The sequence below is a fragment of the Marmota flaviventris genome, chromosome 11, assembly GCF_047511675.1.
Source record: "Marmota flaviventris isolate mMarFla1 chromosome 11, mMarFla1.hap1, whole genome shotgun sequence".
NCBI lineage: Eukaryota > Metazoa > Chordata > Mammalia > Rodentia > Sciuridae > Marmota > Marmota flaviventris.
This window is the reverse complement of record NC_092508.1, coordinates 19,077,973-19,090,243: the sequence shown is the minus strand read 5'-3', so window position 1 is coordinate 19,090,243 and position 12,271 is coordinate 19,077,973. Positions and strand designations below refer to the sequence as shown.

Here is a 12,271-nt window from a genome sequence, read left to right as displayed (position 1 = left end):
CCGGTCCTTACCAGCAGGGTCAAAGGCTACCAGTATGAGGAGTTTGGACAAGGAGACCAGCAAGGCCTTGGACAGGCCAGAGAGACCCAGGGCCAAGGGGGAGAGGACTGGGGAGGGGCAGACAGCAATGGCTGCCACTGAGTCATGAGTTCTCAGGCGGAGGTTTGTGAGCCACAGAGGCAGACCAGGAGAACACCCTGAGTGCAGGGTGGCCTCTGACATCTCGAGAATGCTCAGAGCACACTAGGGACCGGGGAGCCAGGCTCCCAGCAGACAGCAGGCCGAGTCCAAGGAAACCGAGGCCAGGCCTCCAAATCCCAAAGTCCACAGGGACCACATGGGCAGGAAGATGGCCAAGGGATGTGTCACCTTGACCCCTGCACAGAGGGCCCTGAGGCCTGACCTCAGAGTGGCACAGAGCCCGCTCCCTCTCCTGTCCAGAGCGTCCAGGAGCCTCCATTGAGATCTCCAGCCCAGGCCTCAGGGTCCTGCCCCGCGGCCTCCCTCACCACGTCCACCCAGCCAGTCACTCACCGCCTGTGGGGTGCAACAAGATGTCCGCTGGGTTGTGGGGTTTCAGGCCCAGAGCAGATAGGGGTGTCTTGGCCAGACCTGGAGGGGAGCGCACTGTGCCAAAGGGAAAAAGGAGGACACCTGAAGTGAGTGGATGGGGCAGCCCCGCGGGACACGCCACAGACAGAGCGAGTGGCCCGGTGGCCAGGGCTGGGCCACCGGAGCCAGCCCAAACCCCACACTGGGGCTCCACGGCCCTTCCAGTCCGCTGTGTTTCTTCACATTCCAGCAGTTTAAAGGACAAAGGGAAAGAGTCAGGAAATGACGTCCTTTGTCCTGGCCCTGTCCCCAACCTTGAGAGAATCATTTCTACCCCTCGGCCCTTGGCTTCTCACTGCGGCCCTTTCCATTGCTCTGCCCTGTGGTATATACACGGCTCTCTCTGCCTCTCTCTAGAATATTCTCTCTCCCTTTCATCATTCTCTTTCCCCAACATCCCTCCCCAATGCACACACACACTTACACACTCACACACAGACACACACACACACATACACACACACAGCCTTTCAAACCCACGCACGTGATGGACTTAGAGGAAGACAAGTGAAAATAAGATTCAGCAGAAGGGGACCACGGGCTGAAAGGGGATCACGGGCTGGGCCTCAGGCCTGCCCTCCACCAGGTGTGTCCCTTACACCCAGCGAGGGACTGTCTCTGTGTGGGGCTCCGTACCCCCAGCCTCAGTGTCCTGGGAGAAGGAGAAGCCTGAGAATAATCCCTGGCCAAGAGCCCCAGCTTCCTGTGCACAGCCAGGCTCCGCCCAGCCGCCCATCTGGGTTACAAGTGTCACGTAACACAAGGTCAGAAAGGGCTGTCAGGCTCTTTCCCATCAGCCAAGGACTCAGCTGAGCTGCTGGGCAGTGTCATGCCCAGTCACGAGATGTCTCCTCACACACCTCTAAGAAGAGAAGAAATGAGCTCTGTGGCTCCTAGCAAGGAGACCTACAGAGGCCACAGCCCCTGAGGACACTCCCTCTCACCGGTGGCCTCAACGGACTAGCTGTGGCCCTCGGATGCCCAGGACCCAAACACAGCTCCACCACCCTCCCTGGGCCCGCTTGCTTTTCCCAAGACAGACAGGCTTCAAAGACAGGAACAGCAACAGACAGGTACAGCCTCTCAGTGTCACCAACATGCTCAGCTTGGTCAGGCCGGCACAGGTGTGCACACATGCTGAGGGAGATGGGTGGCCCACTAACACCCCAGCCTCACTGTCCTTCGAAGTCCAAGGGACAAATACAGCACAGGGAGAAACGTGGGCAAACACACCTCCAAGGTGCCAGGTAGGTCCAGACCTCTCCATCCCCACAGCCCTCCTGCCCTCCATGACATCCTGCTCATAGACGCTTCTCAAGCCTTCAGTAATGTCCGTCAACTGAGTGCACAGATTAAATGACATAATCACCAAGAGCGAGCCTGACCTCCGAGACCCCGGCTCAGGGACAGGGAAGCAGCTCCAGCCCGCAAGTCTGCATATGGGCCCCAGAGAGAGAAATCAGAGGGGGCCAGAGACTCACGCGCCCCAGAGCCCCCATCCCAGGCAGCGCGGCCCTTCTGCTGAGGCAGCTGAGTGGGTGGCACTGAAGCCAGGCGCCCTCTGCTTCCTGAGAGAAAAATTCCTGGCATTTCCCCGCCTTCCATCCTCTCTCTCCAGCTCTGTGCATTATGAAAGCTCTGACTTATCCTTGTCCCCAGGGCACCCAGGGCTGGCCAGGGGGAGGGAGAGAAAAAGGTAAAACTCAATTCTAGTGCAGACCTGATGGCTTCCGTCCCAAGCAAGGGGACACCCAGCCCTTGGCTGTTGGACCTGACAGCAAAAGGAGGCAGAGGGGAAGGTCAAAGGTCAGGACTGGGTAAGAGAAGCCATTGAGCCCACCGGGTTACAGGGTGTCTTGAGTAGGTGGCTCCAGTGTGGCAGCCAAGGGCCCCCAAGGCCACCAAGGCCACTTGCAATTGACTGATCTGAACTAAGTGGTGCTGTCAGTTCAAAACACACACCAGTATTCGGGGTGCAAAAGAAACACAAAATATCTCATTTTTTAAATTAACAAAGTACATCTCAATCATGTAGATTGAAGTTAAATAAAGCTTATTATTAAAATTAATATCACCAGTATCTTTTTACATGTTTAAAAAAGATTGTAAAATTATCTCAGTATTTTTAGACTGATTTACCTGTTGAAATGATAATAGTTTGGACTTAGAAAAATGTTATTAAAATTAATTTCAACAGGTCATGATTTTTGAAGTTACTAGAGAATTTTTAAAAAATATTTTTTAGTTGTAGATGGATACAATCTCTTTGTTTTATACAATACATAAAAATAAAGGTATTATTTTTATGTGGTGCCAAGAATTGAACCCAGTGCCTCATACATGCTAGGCAAGCGCTCTACCGCTGGGCCAAAATCCCAGCCTGACTACTAGAGAATTCTAATGGCGAGGGTGCTCGTATTCTGTGTCCACCCGCGGCCAGAGCCAGGGCTGCCAGGACTGATGATCTGTCACAGCTTTGGCCTCCTCAAGATGGCAGCCAGCACAGTTTTGCTGGCACACAGGCCGTGCACTATTGCCACGTTCCACCCCTGTGCAGGACAGCCAGCCCCAAGGGACGCAGAGCCAGCTGCAGCTCACCCTTCCTTAGCCACCTCCTCTCTCGTGAGGGCAAATGCACAGCTTGGGCCTGGACCAGCCAACCCACCCTTGAGGATCCCCGGAATCTGCTTCCTCTGCTCTGCTGATCTGGGCCTCTCATGGGGACCCGGTGTCTCTTGACCTGACAGGATGTTGTCACTGCATTCCCCACAGCTACCTCCCCCAGGTCAAGGTATTTCCCCTATAAGAGGGATGGCTGCCGTGCTCCTGGCCTCTTTCATTCTTCTCTTTGGGGGCCCTTTGGGAATTTGCCTCCCCAGCCATATAGGCAGGCTACAGACTAAAGGCCTCTGATTGGAAGCCAAGGTCAGATGAGATGGGGGTTCTGCCAGCCTGAGTTCCAGACCTTTCTTTCCTTGGTTGGATCTACATAGATTGTTCGAGGCAGAAGAGGGTCTGGATGCAGAAAGAAATGGGGGTCAGAAAAAGAGGTCAAGGTGAAGTCACCAAGAGTCACATTCGGATGGAATATCTTTTGAGCATAGGATGCAAAAAAGTCTCAAACAACTAAGAAAACTCCATACTGTGAGAAGCCCAGGGTCCCACGGGCCATCAATCCAGATCCCAAGACCGGGGCTGCCTCATCCCAGAAGGGACAGTAGAGAAGATGGCGCAATGGAAATAAGGAAGTGGGGGTGGGGGAGGCCCACTCTAGCCCCACCCCGCTCACGGAAGTGAGAAGCAGGAGATTTCAGCTGAACGCACCTTTGCTGGCACACTTCCCCCACCCCACCCCCATACTTGGGGCACTTGCATAGGTCAAGATTAAGATGAGGTCAGGAGGGGACACGGGGAGGATAGGCTTAGCAGGGAGTTCTTACCCCCACCGGACGGCGGGCTGGTTGGAGAGGTCCCCTCCATCTCCTCGAAGGCCTCCTTGTAGCTGTGCAGGTGGGGCTGCAGGGAGACAAAGGGGAAGAAAAGGGGGAAGCCCTGAGAAGAGGAGGTCCCCCTTCAGATGACCTTGAGCATGAGGTCAAGGTCACAAATTCCCTCCCCAGCCTGACTCTCTGCCACTGCTCAGATAAGTGCAGAGGTCAAAGGGAGATCCTGGTCACTCACAGCCCCAACAACTCCTTGAACTAGAGAGAGCGGGGGAGTGGCCATTTGCAAGCTCAGTCAGAACTGGAAATATTTCTGAACATGGCTACAGAGAAGGGGCTGGAGGCAGGGGCCTTGCATCCTGCCAGAAGGCAAGAGAAAAAAAGAGGCAAGGGCCTCTGGCATCCAGAATGCCTCTCTACTCTGGGTTTTATACAACAGCACCCACTGGTATCTCTCAATGTGGCCACGGACCATCAGAATTTTTCAGGGTGCATGTTTATGATGCGGATTCCTGGGTCCCATCCCAGAATGTCTATGCTGGAATCTCTGGAGGTGGATTTGGGAATCAACAGTTTTAACAAACTCCCCACTGAAGTTTGAGGTCCTCTGCCTCCAGTTACTGAAATGTCTCAGAAATGCACTCTTCTGGGCATGAAAACTAACTCTTCCAAGAAAACCCTTATTTCTGAAAAAGGCTCAAGAATATTTTGTCAGTCTATACAACCTGGTTTGGACTTTCAAGATGGAGGTCATCTATGTCATCCCCAGGATCCTTATCACACTACAAAGGGACTCTCTTTAGGAATCAAGAAAGTAACAGGGCGTAAAAGCTATTGGAGGGAGAAAATGGGCTCCAGATTCTAAATGCCAAGAGAAATGGCCTTGGGTGAGGAAGCAAGGAGGCAAAAACTCTGCATTTCACTGATGGGTCACTGCCACAGTGCTACCCTCTGTGGCCCCAGGATGCAGCTCAAGGACTCACCTCTTTGGGGCGCCCTCCAGGATTGAGGGCGATGGTGAGAGCCAGCTCAGGGGAGACGCACTGGACAGGGGAGCGAACCCCAGGGCTACGGGGGGATGTGGCTTCAGGAGAATGGTTCTCATACTGTCCATCGCTGGCCGCCCGCCTCCGGAGTGGGGCTGGGGGCTCCACAGGCTGCCTCTCCCGAGCCTGCACCCCTGGGAGGAATGGCAAGGCATGCAGGGCGATGAGTATATTGTTTGAGAAATACTCAACCCCTCCTAGTCACCCCAGAGAAGGCAGCACCCCTTAGCACAGGGCCAAGCTGGAGCGGGCCGGCCTCCCCTCTGCACCTCCCCCAGCCTTCCTGGGTCCAACTCTGTTCACACCCTGGGTTTTCTCTGCAGGGTGGGGGACCTGCTTGGACAGGGCCAGGAATCGCTACTCCACACAGGGTTGGGACCAAGAGCACAAAGGATTGATACAAGAAACAGATGTCAGCTCCGTCCAGCCCCTAGAGGCAGAGGGCCAGAGCTTCCAGACACAGGAGGGGAGGTGGAGGGAAGTAAGGGTCTCCAAGGCAACTGCATCAACCAACAGGCAACATCAAGCCCGTGGGGAGGAACTTTTGGAAGGGGATAAATTGCATCATCTTGCAAAATGGTGCTCCCAAGAAGAAACAAAGAAACGACTTATTCTCGCTGTGGAGTCCTCAGCCCAACTGGCCACTGGGATATTTCGAGCCTTCTCTGGGGTTCCCCAACCTCCGTTGGTGTACGTCTGAGACTTCTTACCAACCTCCCTCCTACTGGCCCCTTAGCTAAGACCCTCTTCTCACTCCAAAGATGGCCACGGCTCCCAGCGGCCCCTCCCTGCAAAGGGCAGGCACAGAGGTCATGTCTCCATCTGCGTCTCAGCACTCCCAACCCCAGGCCCCCTCCGCAGGCTGGGCACAGTGCTCACTTCGCCCTCTTTCCTTCCTTCCTTCCCACTCTCTTCCCACAGCTGGGCTGAGGCATGGAATCCATTGCCTCACTGAACTGGCTCCCGGAATCCTAGAAAATTCACTTCCCAGGTCCCAGGGGCCAAGACCCAGCCCAAAGGGTGGGCCCCAGACCTGATTATCTTCCGGGACAGTCTCAGCCCTGCCTTAACCCCCACTGGGACTAACCAAAGGTCCCAGGTCTCATGGGCCTGGTACCTGGGATGTACCTCTGAGAAGACCATCCCACAGCACACGTGGGAGTACACACACACACACACAGACACACACACACACACACACCCCACACACACTGCTGGACCCTAGGAACAGGCCAGTACAGCCAAGCAGATCATCACCGCACAGCTTGAACCACCCTCCACCATCCACAGTGGTGTGCATGCAGGGCAGCCCCTGTTTTTCTGACTGTGGGCCAATGAGTCTGGGGCAGATGCACCCCTGCTTTCACGCCACACGCAGTCACTAGACAGGGACCCAGGTGCTCCCGGGATGGTTGCTCCATAGGCCAGTCAGAGGGTCAGGGGACCACAGGTTAAATCCAGAAGGTGCAGGGGTGGAGGATACCTGGAGTCCCCACCTTGGGTCCTTACCCAGAGGCCCTGCCTGCCCGCTCAGCCAGGACAACCTCACTGCCACTCCCAAACGGCTCTGCTTACAGCTAATAAGCCGCCACCTCAGCATGTCCTTATTTTCAGAATAGAAAACCAGGAGTCATATAAGCCTCAGCCAGGGGCTGCTAGGGGCACCCACCCTGAGGGACGGAGGGCATGGCCCGGGAAGGCAGAGCCACACCAGCCTCAACCAGCGAGTCCAGACTCCCAGGCCTCGGAGGCTCTGTGCAGCCAGCAGCTCAGCCAGGCCTGCAGGAAGCCCTGGCCCCAGCCATGCTTCCCCTTCCCCTGCCAAGGCCCTGCCCCACTCAGGCCTCCTGGGCAGTGTGGACAGGGCTGCTGCTAGAGTCATTCGGCAAAAACATTACAGAGAAGCAGAGGTTGCCATTGATTTTCTAATAATACTGTGACAAAGGAGGAAGGTTCCCGGCCTGGAACTGAGTTCAGCCCCAAGGTTGAAGAAACACATTAGGGCTGGTCTCCGTCCCGGGCTCACCCACCCGGCAGCCTCCTCTGGCCGGTTCCCTTGCCTTTTCAAGAGGTGGCCAGTTTCCCTGTCCCATGATCTGATGAGGTTTGCCCTTGGGAAAATGGGTCTGTTGCCACTGGAGACACTGCCTGAGTAGCATCCATGCCCAGGGGCCACGGTCCACGGTGGCAGCAGGACAGGAGGTTGGACTGAACGTGGCCTTGCTGATGGTGGAGGAGCCAGACGCCAGCAATGCAGACAGCTGTGCCTTCTCAGCTCCCTTCGCCACCACCAGCTGGCACGCGGGAGAGCGTTCTGATCAGAGGCAGAAGGATGGACCGAATGACCTCCGAAGAGCCAGGGAGCTGCAGGGCACAGCCTCCCCCTTCAGAAGGAGAAGACCCTGCATTCCACTCCCACGGGGCCAGCCCCGCCCCCCAAAGAGTGCCCCCTGGCACCAGTGGCCACTCAGGGCCACTTGCATTCTTTGAACACAGTGTCCCACTGTTGTCCCCCTTGGCAAGCCCAGAGCTGCCCTGGAGTGCCTGGAGAACCTCGTTCCCTCTCTCTTGTCACTCTCCAAGGGAGGGGAGCTGGGCATGATGGAGGAAGAGAAGAGAGCCCCATTGTTCTGAGCCAAGCTGGGTCGTCTGGACACCAGTTGACAGCTCGTGTCAGAGGGAGAACAGCCCCCTGTCACGTCCCAGAGCCTGGCTAATAATAAAACAGGACTGCTCCAGGCCACCACCCTCCACCCAGGACTTCCTCAGTCCCCCAGCCCCACTCTCTCTCAGGGCCTCTGGTTCTGACACGCACACAGGCAGGAACCAGCACACACTCACACAGATACACATGCACACAAGTGTGCACGCACCACCAGCCAACCCGACAGGAAGGGCAACGGGACACCGGGATGGTGGGATCCTGGTGGGGCCCTCAGCACCCTGACAGTCAGCCCCACCCACCCCTGCAGAAGGCCATATGGCCAGAGGAAGCTGGTGAAGAAAGGAGCCAAGAAAGGCAGGATTCTGGAAGGTTCTCCCAGCCAGGCCAGCAAGTCCAGCACTCTACTCCAAGAAGACTGAGAAGCGAGATGCACTGATACAAGAAGGTGGTCTTCAGGATCACAACACCCAGCCAAGGAGCCCTGTGTCACCCTTTAAGGTCTGCTCACACGCAGTGGCATGAGGTCCTCCCCTCGGCCCTGAGAGGATGGCAGGCACCTCTGCCCCAAAGCCTCCACGTGGCCCCACAACTGAGGAGGAGCAGGCCAGGCAGCCCTGCCGCCCAGGGCACTCCATCATGCTGCCCAGGACAGTGCTGTTGGGGGACAGCTCTCTCCTGAGGCTCCTCTAACATGAGATAGACCTGAGGCAACCCCGGCCTTCACCACGCACATACGTACACACACACACACACACACGTACACACACGCACACCCTGCAATTCTGGGCGCTGAGGCCCCAACACTTTGGTAAAGGACTGCCTCTCCCACCCGAGTCACAGGGACAAACACCCTGGTGTCCCCTTCCCCCACCCCGTGGCCACTCCCACCCCCACAGACCCAGCTCTTCTCCCAATCCTCCAATTTCCAGAAGACTGGCTTCCTCAGCTCCAGGTCGGGAACGGGGTGTCCGACTGCATGCCTGGGGCTCCAGGAGCAAGGGGATCCAGGAGGAAGGCCACCTGCTAGGCCAGGGCACCAGAAAGCCACACGGCAGCGGCGCTCACACTAGCAGCCCTAGGGCAAGCCATGCCAGCTCCCCTCGGGACACACCACCCCCGGAACCTGCCCAGCCCAGGCCCAGCTGGACACTGCACTCCTCACCACAGGGCTGAGAAAAAGGCAGCAGGAAAGGAGGGGGACAGGGGGACCGGGTTTTAGAGCCATCTCCCGATTATCCATGGACTGGGAGGAGGGGGATCCAAGAGGCACCAGACAGCACCATTGGCCGTCACTGGTTCCCAGCGCCTCTCAGGCCATGGTGTGGGACAAGCCTGAGCACACTGTCCCCTCCCTGACACCAACCTGAGGCTCAGAACAGCTGGGAAAGACCAGCTGATTCCCTCCCCAGGACTACGAGCCTGAGGATCTGCTGTCCAGGAAGCTGGAGTGGACATCAGGGGACGTCATCATCCTCAGATAAAGTACCATAGCCCTGAGGGAGGGGGCCCCACATCCGGGACGTGCCAAACCACCGTGAAAAACACTGGAGGCTGGGCTGTCACCCTCCAGGTTTCAAATTGGGTAACTGAGCTCTGAACAGGTGAGCGACTTGCCCAAGGTCACGGGGGTGAGCGCAGGCAGGGCCAAGACCATAGCCCAGGATTCTGACTCTGGGCCATGGGTCCTAGGATCAGATGGGGGTGGGGTCAGAAGTACTCTGTCTCCAGGGTGTGCGATGCTCCAGTGCCCGAGCAGCAGGCACTGGGTGACCACTCCTTGTCCTGCACCTGGTGGCCCCAAGCAAGGCACAGCCTACCTCCTGCTGAGACCACCCACCCCCAGCCCAGACTATCTGCTTGGGGGGGCAGGGTGCTGGACCCCTCGCTGCGCACCTCACCACGGAGGCCTTTACCTCCAGTGGGGACCCTGAGGGTTCATCTAGCCCCTTCACACCTGTTCCCAAGGCTGAAAGCATCAGGCCCCATCCATGCAGAAGCAGGGACCAGGCTCATGCAGAGAGGAGGGACAGAGGACTTGGAGAGGACGGGGAGGAAAGAGAGGGTAAGGAGCAGGCCAGAGAGAAAAACAGGGAGAGCAGAGAGCGCGAGGAAGAGCTGGAAAGAGGACAAGCACCCAGCAGAGGGGAGATGGGGACAGGAGGGAATGGGGCCGGGAGGAGAGAAGGCAGCTGGCCAGGTCTGGAGAGAGAGAGAGACCAGGAGCTAACTGTGGGCCAAGGGAGCGGGGATAGGGGACCCACCAGAGAGGGAGGCAGATCGCAGCCGCAGCCGGTGGAGAGGAGGGGGCCGGAAGTGGCCACCCTGCCCCATGTCCTGCAGCTTGGCATTGTACGCTGCCCACCGCAACCCCAGGGGAGCCGGCAAGGGTGGGAGGCAAGAGGGCGGGGAGACACCAGGCCAGGAAAGCACAGGGGACAGGTGGACACAGGCCACGCAGAGCATGCAGGGACAGGCACGAAACAAGACGAAACAAAACACAAACAGAGAGAAAATCAGATTAGCTGGTGTTCTGCCTGGGATGGGGCCACACACTGGAGGGGGCAGGGAGGGAGTGCGGCAAGAAGAGAGGGTGGATCTGGGGTCTTGCTTCCCCAGAGGACGGGTGGCCTACTGCTGGCTAGCAGGATACCACGTCCCTCTCACTCCTAACCCCAGAGTGGAGCAAGAAGCTGCCTGCCTGGGACCAGGTGACCTCGGTCCTCTGACCCCACGCCCCACTCACTCCTCAGCCAGCTTTGCCCATCCCAGGACCTTCCCTTCTCTCATGGTCACCTGCCTCTTCCTGAACCCAGGGTGACCCTACCAGTCTGAGCACAGGTCACACTCCCTAGCCTGCCAGCATCCCTCAGCCCTCTGCTGTCAGCCACACCCGCCCGTGTGGGCCGTCCTCTCCCCTGGGGAGCCCCTGGCTCTTTCTGCTCCACCCAAATCTACTTGGTGCCACCAGAAAAGTCCCTAAAATGAACCTGCTTGCTGCAGTAGAAGGGCTGCTATTGCAGCCATGTCTCACCTTGCTGACCCCCATCCTTCTTCGCTCCACAGGGCCAAACGTTTTTTCAGGGAGTGGGGAGGGTACTGGGGATTGAACTCAGGGGCACTCAACCACTGGGCCACACCCCCAGCCCTATTTTGTATTTTATTTAGAGACAGGGTCTCACTGCATTGCTCAGCGCCTCGCCATTGCTGAGGCTGGCTTTGAACCCACAATCCTCCTGTCTCAGCTTCCTGAGCCCCTGGGATAACAGGCGTGGGCCACACGCCCAGCAGGGGCCAGCCTGGATCCCGGGGATCTCTGCCCACCGCAAAGCTCCCCCTTGCTAGCTTTACCTGGCCCGCATCTGCCGACATCCCCCACATCTCCAAGTTCCAACCTGTCCCCCTGAAACTCCTGATTCTTACCACCTGACCATCTCAGATGCTTCACGAGCATCTCACACCCAAGGTGCCCCAGATCACACTCCGGTTCCCTCTGGCCAGCTCTTCTCAAATCTTACCCTTCTCAATACCAAGCAGCTCCAAGGTTAGAGTCGTCCTTGACTTTGCTTTTTCTCTCACATCCCACATCTAGTCTATCTGTACCTCTCGCTGGCTGTGCCTCCAAAACACATCTATGATCCAAGCCCAGCCTCACACCTCCACAGTTCCCATCCTGATCGAGAGCAGCAGCCTCCTAACGGGCCTCCCTCCTTCCATCCTGACTATACTGATCCTTTTAGGACATCAGATGACATCACTCTTTGGACCAAAGCCTTTTTAAGGCTTCTCACACCACGCAGAGCAAAACCAAAAGTTCTTAGGATCCCCTGCAAGACCAACCATATGCCAGGACCACTCCAGTACCTCTCTGACCTCCTGTTGGTCACTCTGCTCTAGCCACACCAGGCACACTCTGCCTCAGGGCCTTTGAACTTGCTGCCCCATGAGGCACATTCCCTTGTTGCCCCATGGAGCGTCCCCTGACCATGCATATAAAGTGCAACCACCCCCTGCCCTCTCCCCATCACTGTCACTTCACTATTTGATCTCTATGGCACTTGTCAGTCATCAGAAAAATTATGTATCTACTTGTTCATTTACTCAGTGTCCGACTCTGCTGGAAGGACCAAGGCTTAACCTGTTGTTTGCTACCATTTTCTCAGAGCCTAGACTAGCGAGTAGCACGGGTTCAAGCTCCTGCTGAATGAGGGATGGAATGGGCCTTGAACTCAGCCCTGGATTCATACAGAAAAGGGGAAAAAAAAGGGGGGGGGTGCTTCTTAATCCAAGCTCTCCAAGTTCGACACCGAGTATTTCCATATATCTTTATCCATTCTTTATGATTTCATGAAGAAGTATCGCAGCTCCTGGCCCAGACTGGACTCCCAGGCCGGTCCTCTCGCACCGCCTCAGAGACGTGATTCTGTCAATCTCTTCGTTCTTCTCCTCTCTGTTCCTCTCCTTCCTCCCGTCCTCAGCCTCCCCTGATCCGTCCTTCACCTGAGAGC

General features: G+C 56.9%; 1 protein-coding gene across 8 annotated transcripts in view; it reads right to left on the bottom strand.

Moving 5' to 3' along the window:
• The window catches only part of Tns1 (tensin 1), a 208,404-nt gene that overhangs the window by 26,401 nt on the left and 169,732 nt on the right, over positions 1-12,271 (bottom strand). For all 8 annotated transcript variants that reach the window (XM_071619622.1, XM_071619620.1, XM_027941869.2 and 5 more), the window contains 3 exons: positions 5,039-5,235; positions 4,053-4,128; positions 535-627 (listed from right to left, as the gene is read on the bottom strand). In XM_071619622.1, coding sequence (XP_071475723.1) covers positions 535-627; positions 4,053-4,128; positions 5,039-5,235 — 366 coding nt within the window. The remainder of the gene's footprint in view (positions 1-534; positions 628-4,052; positions 4,129-5,038; positions 5,236-12,271) is intronic.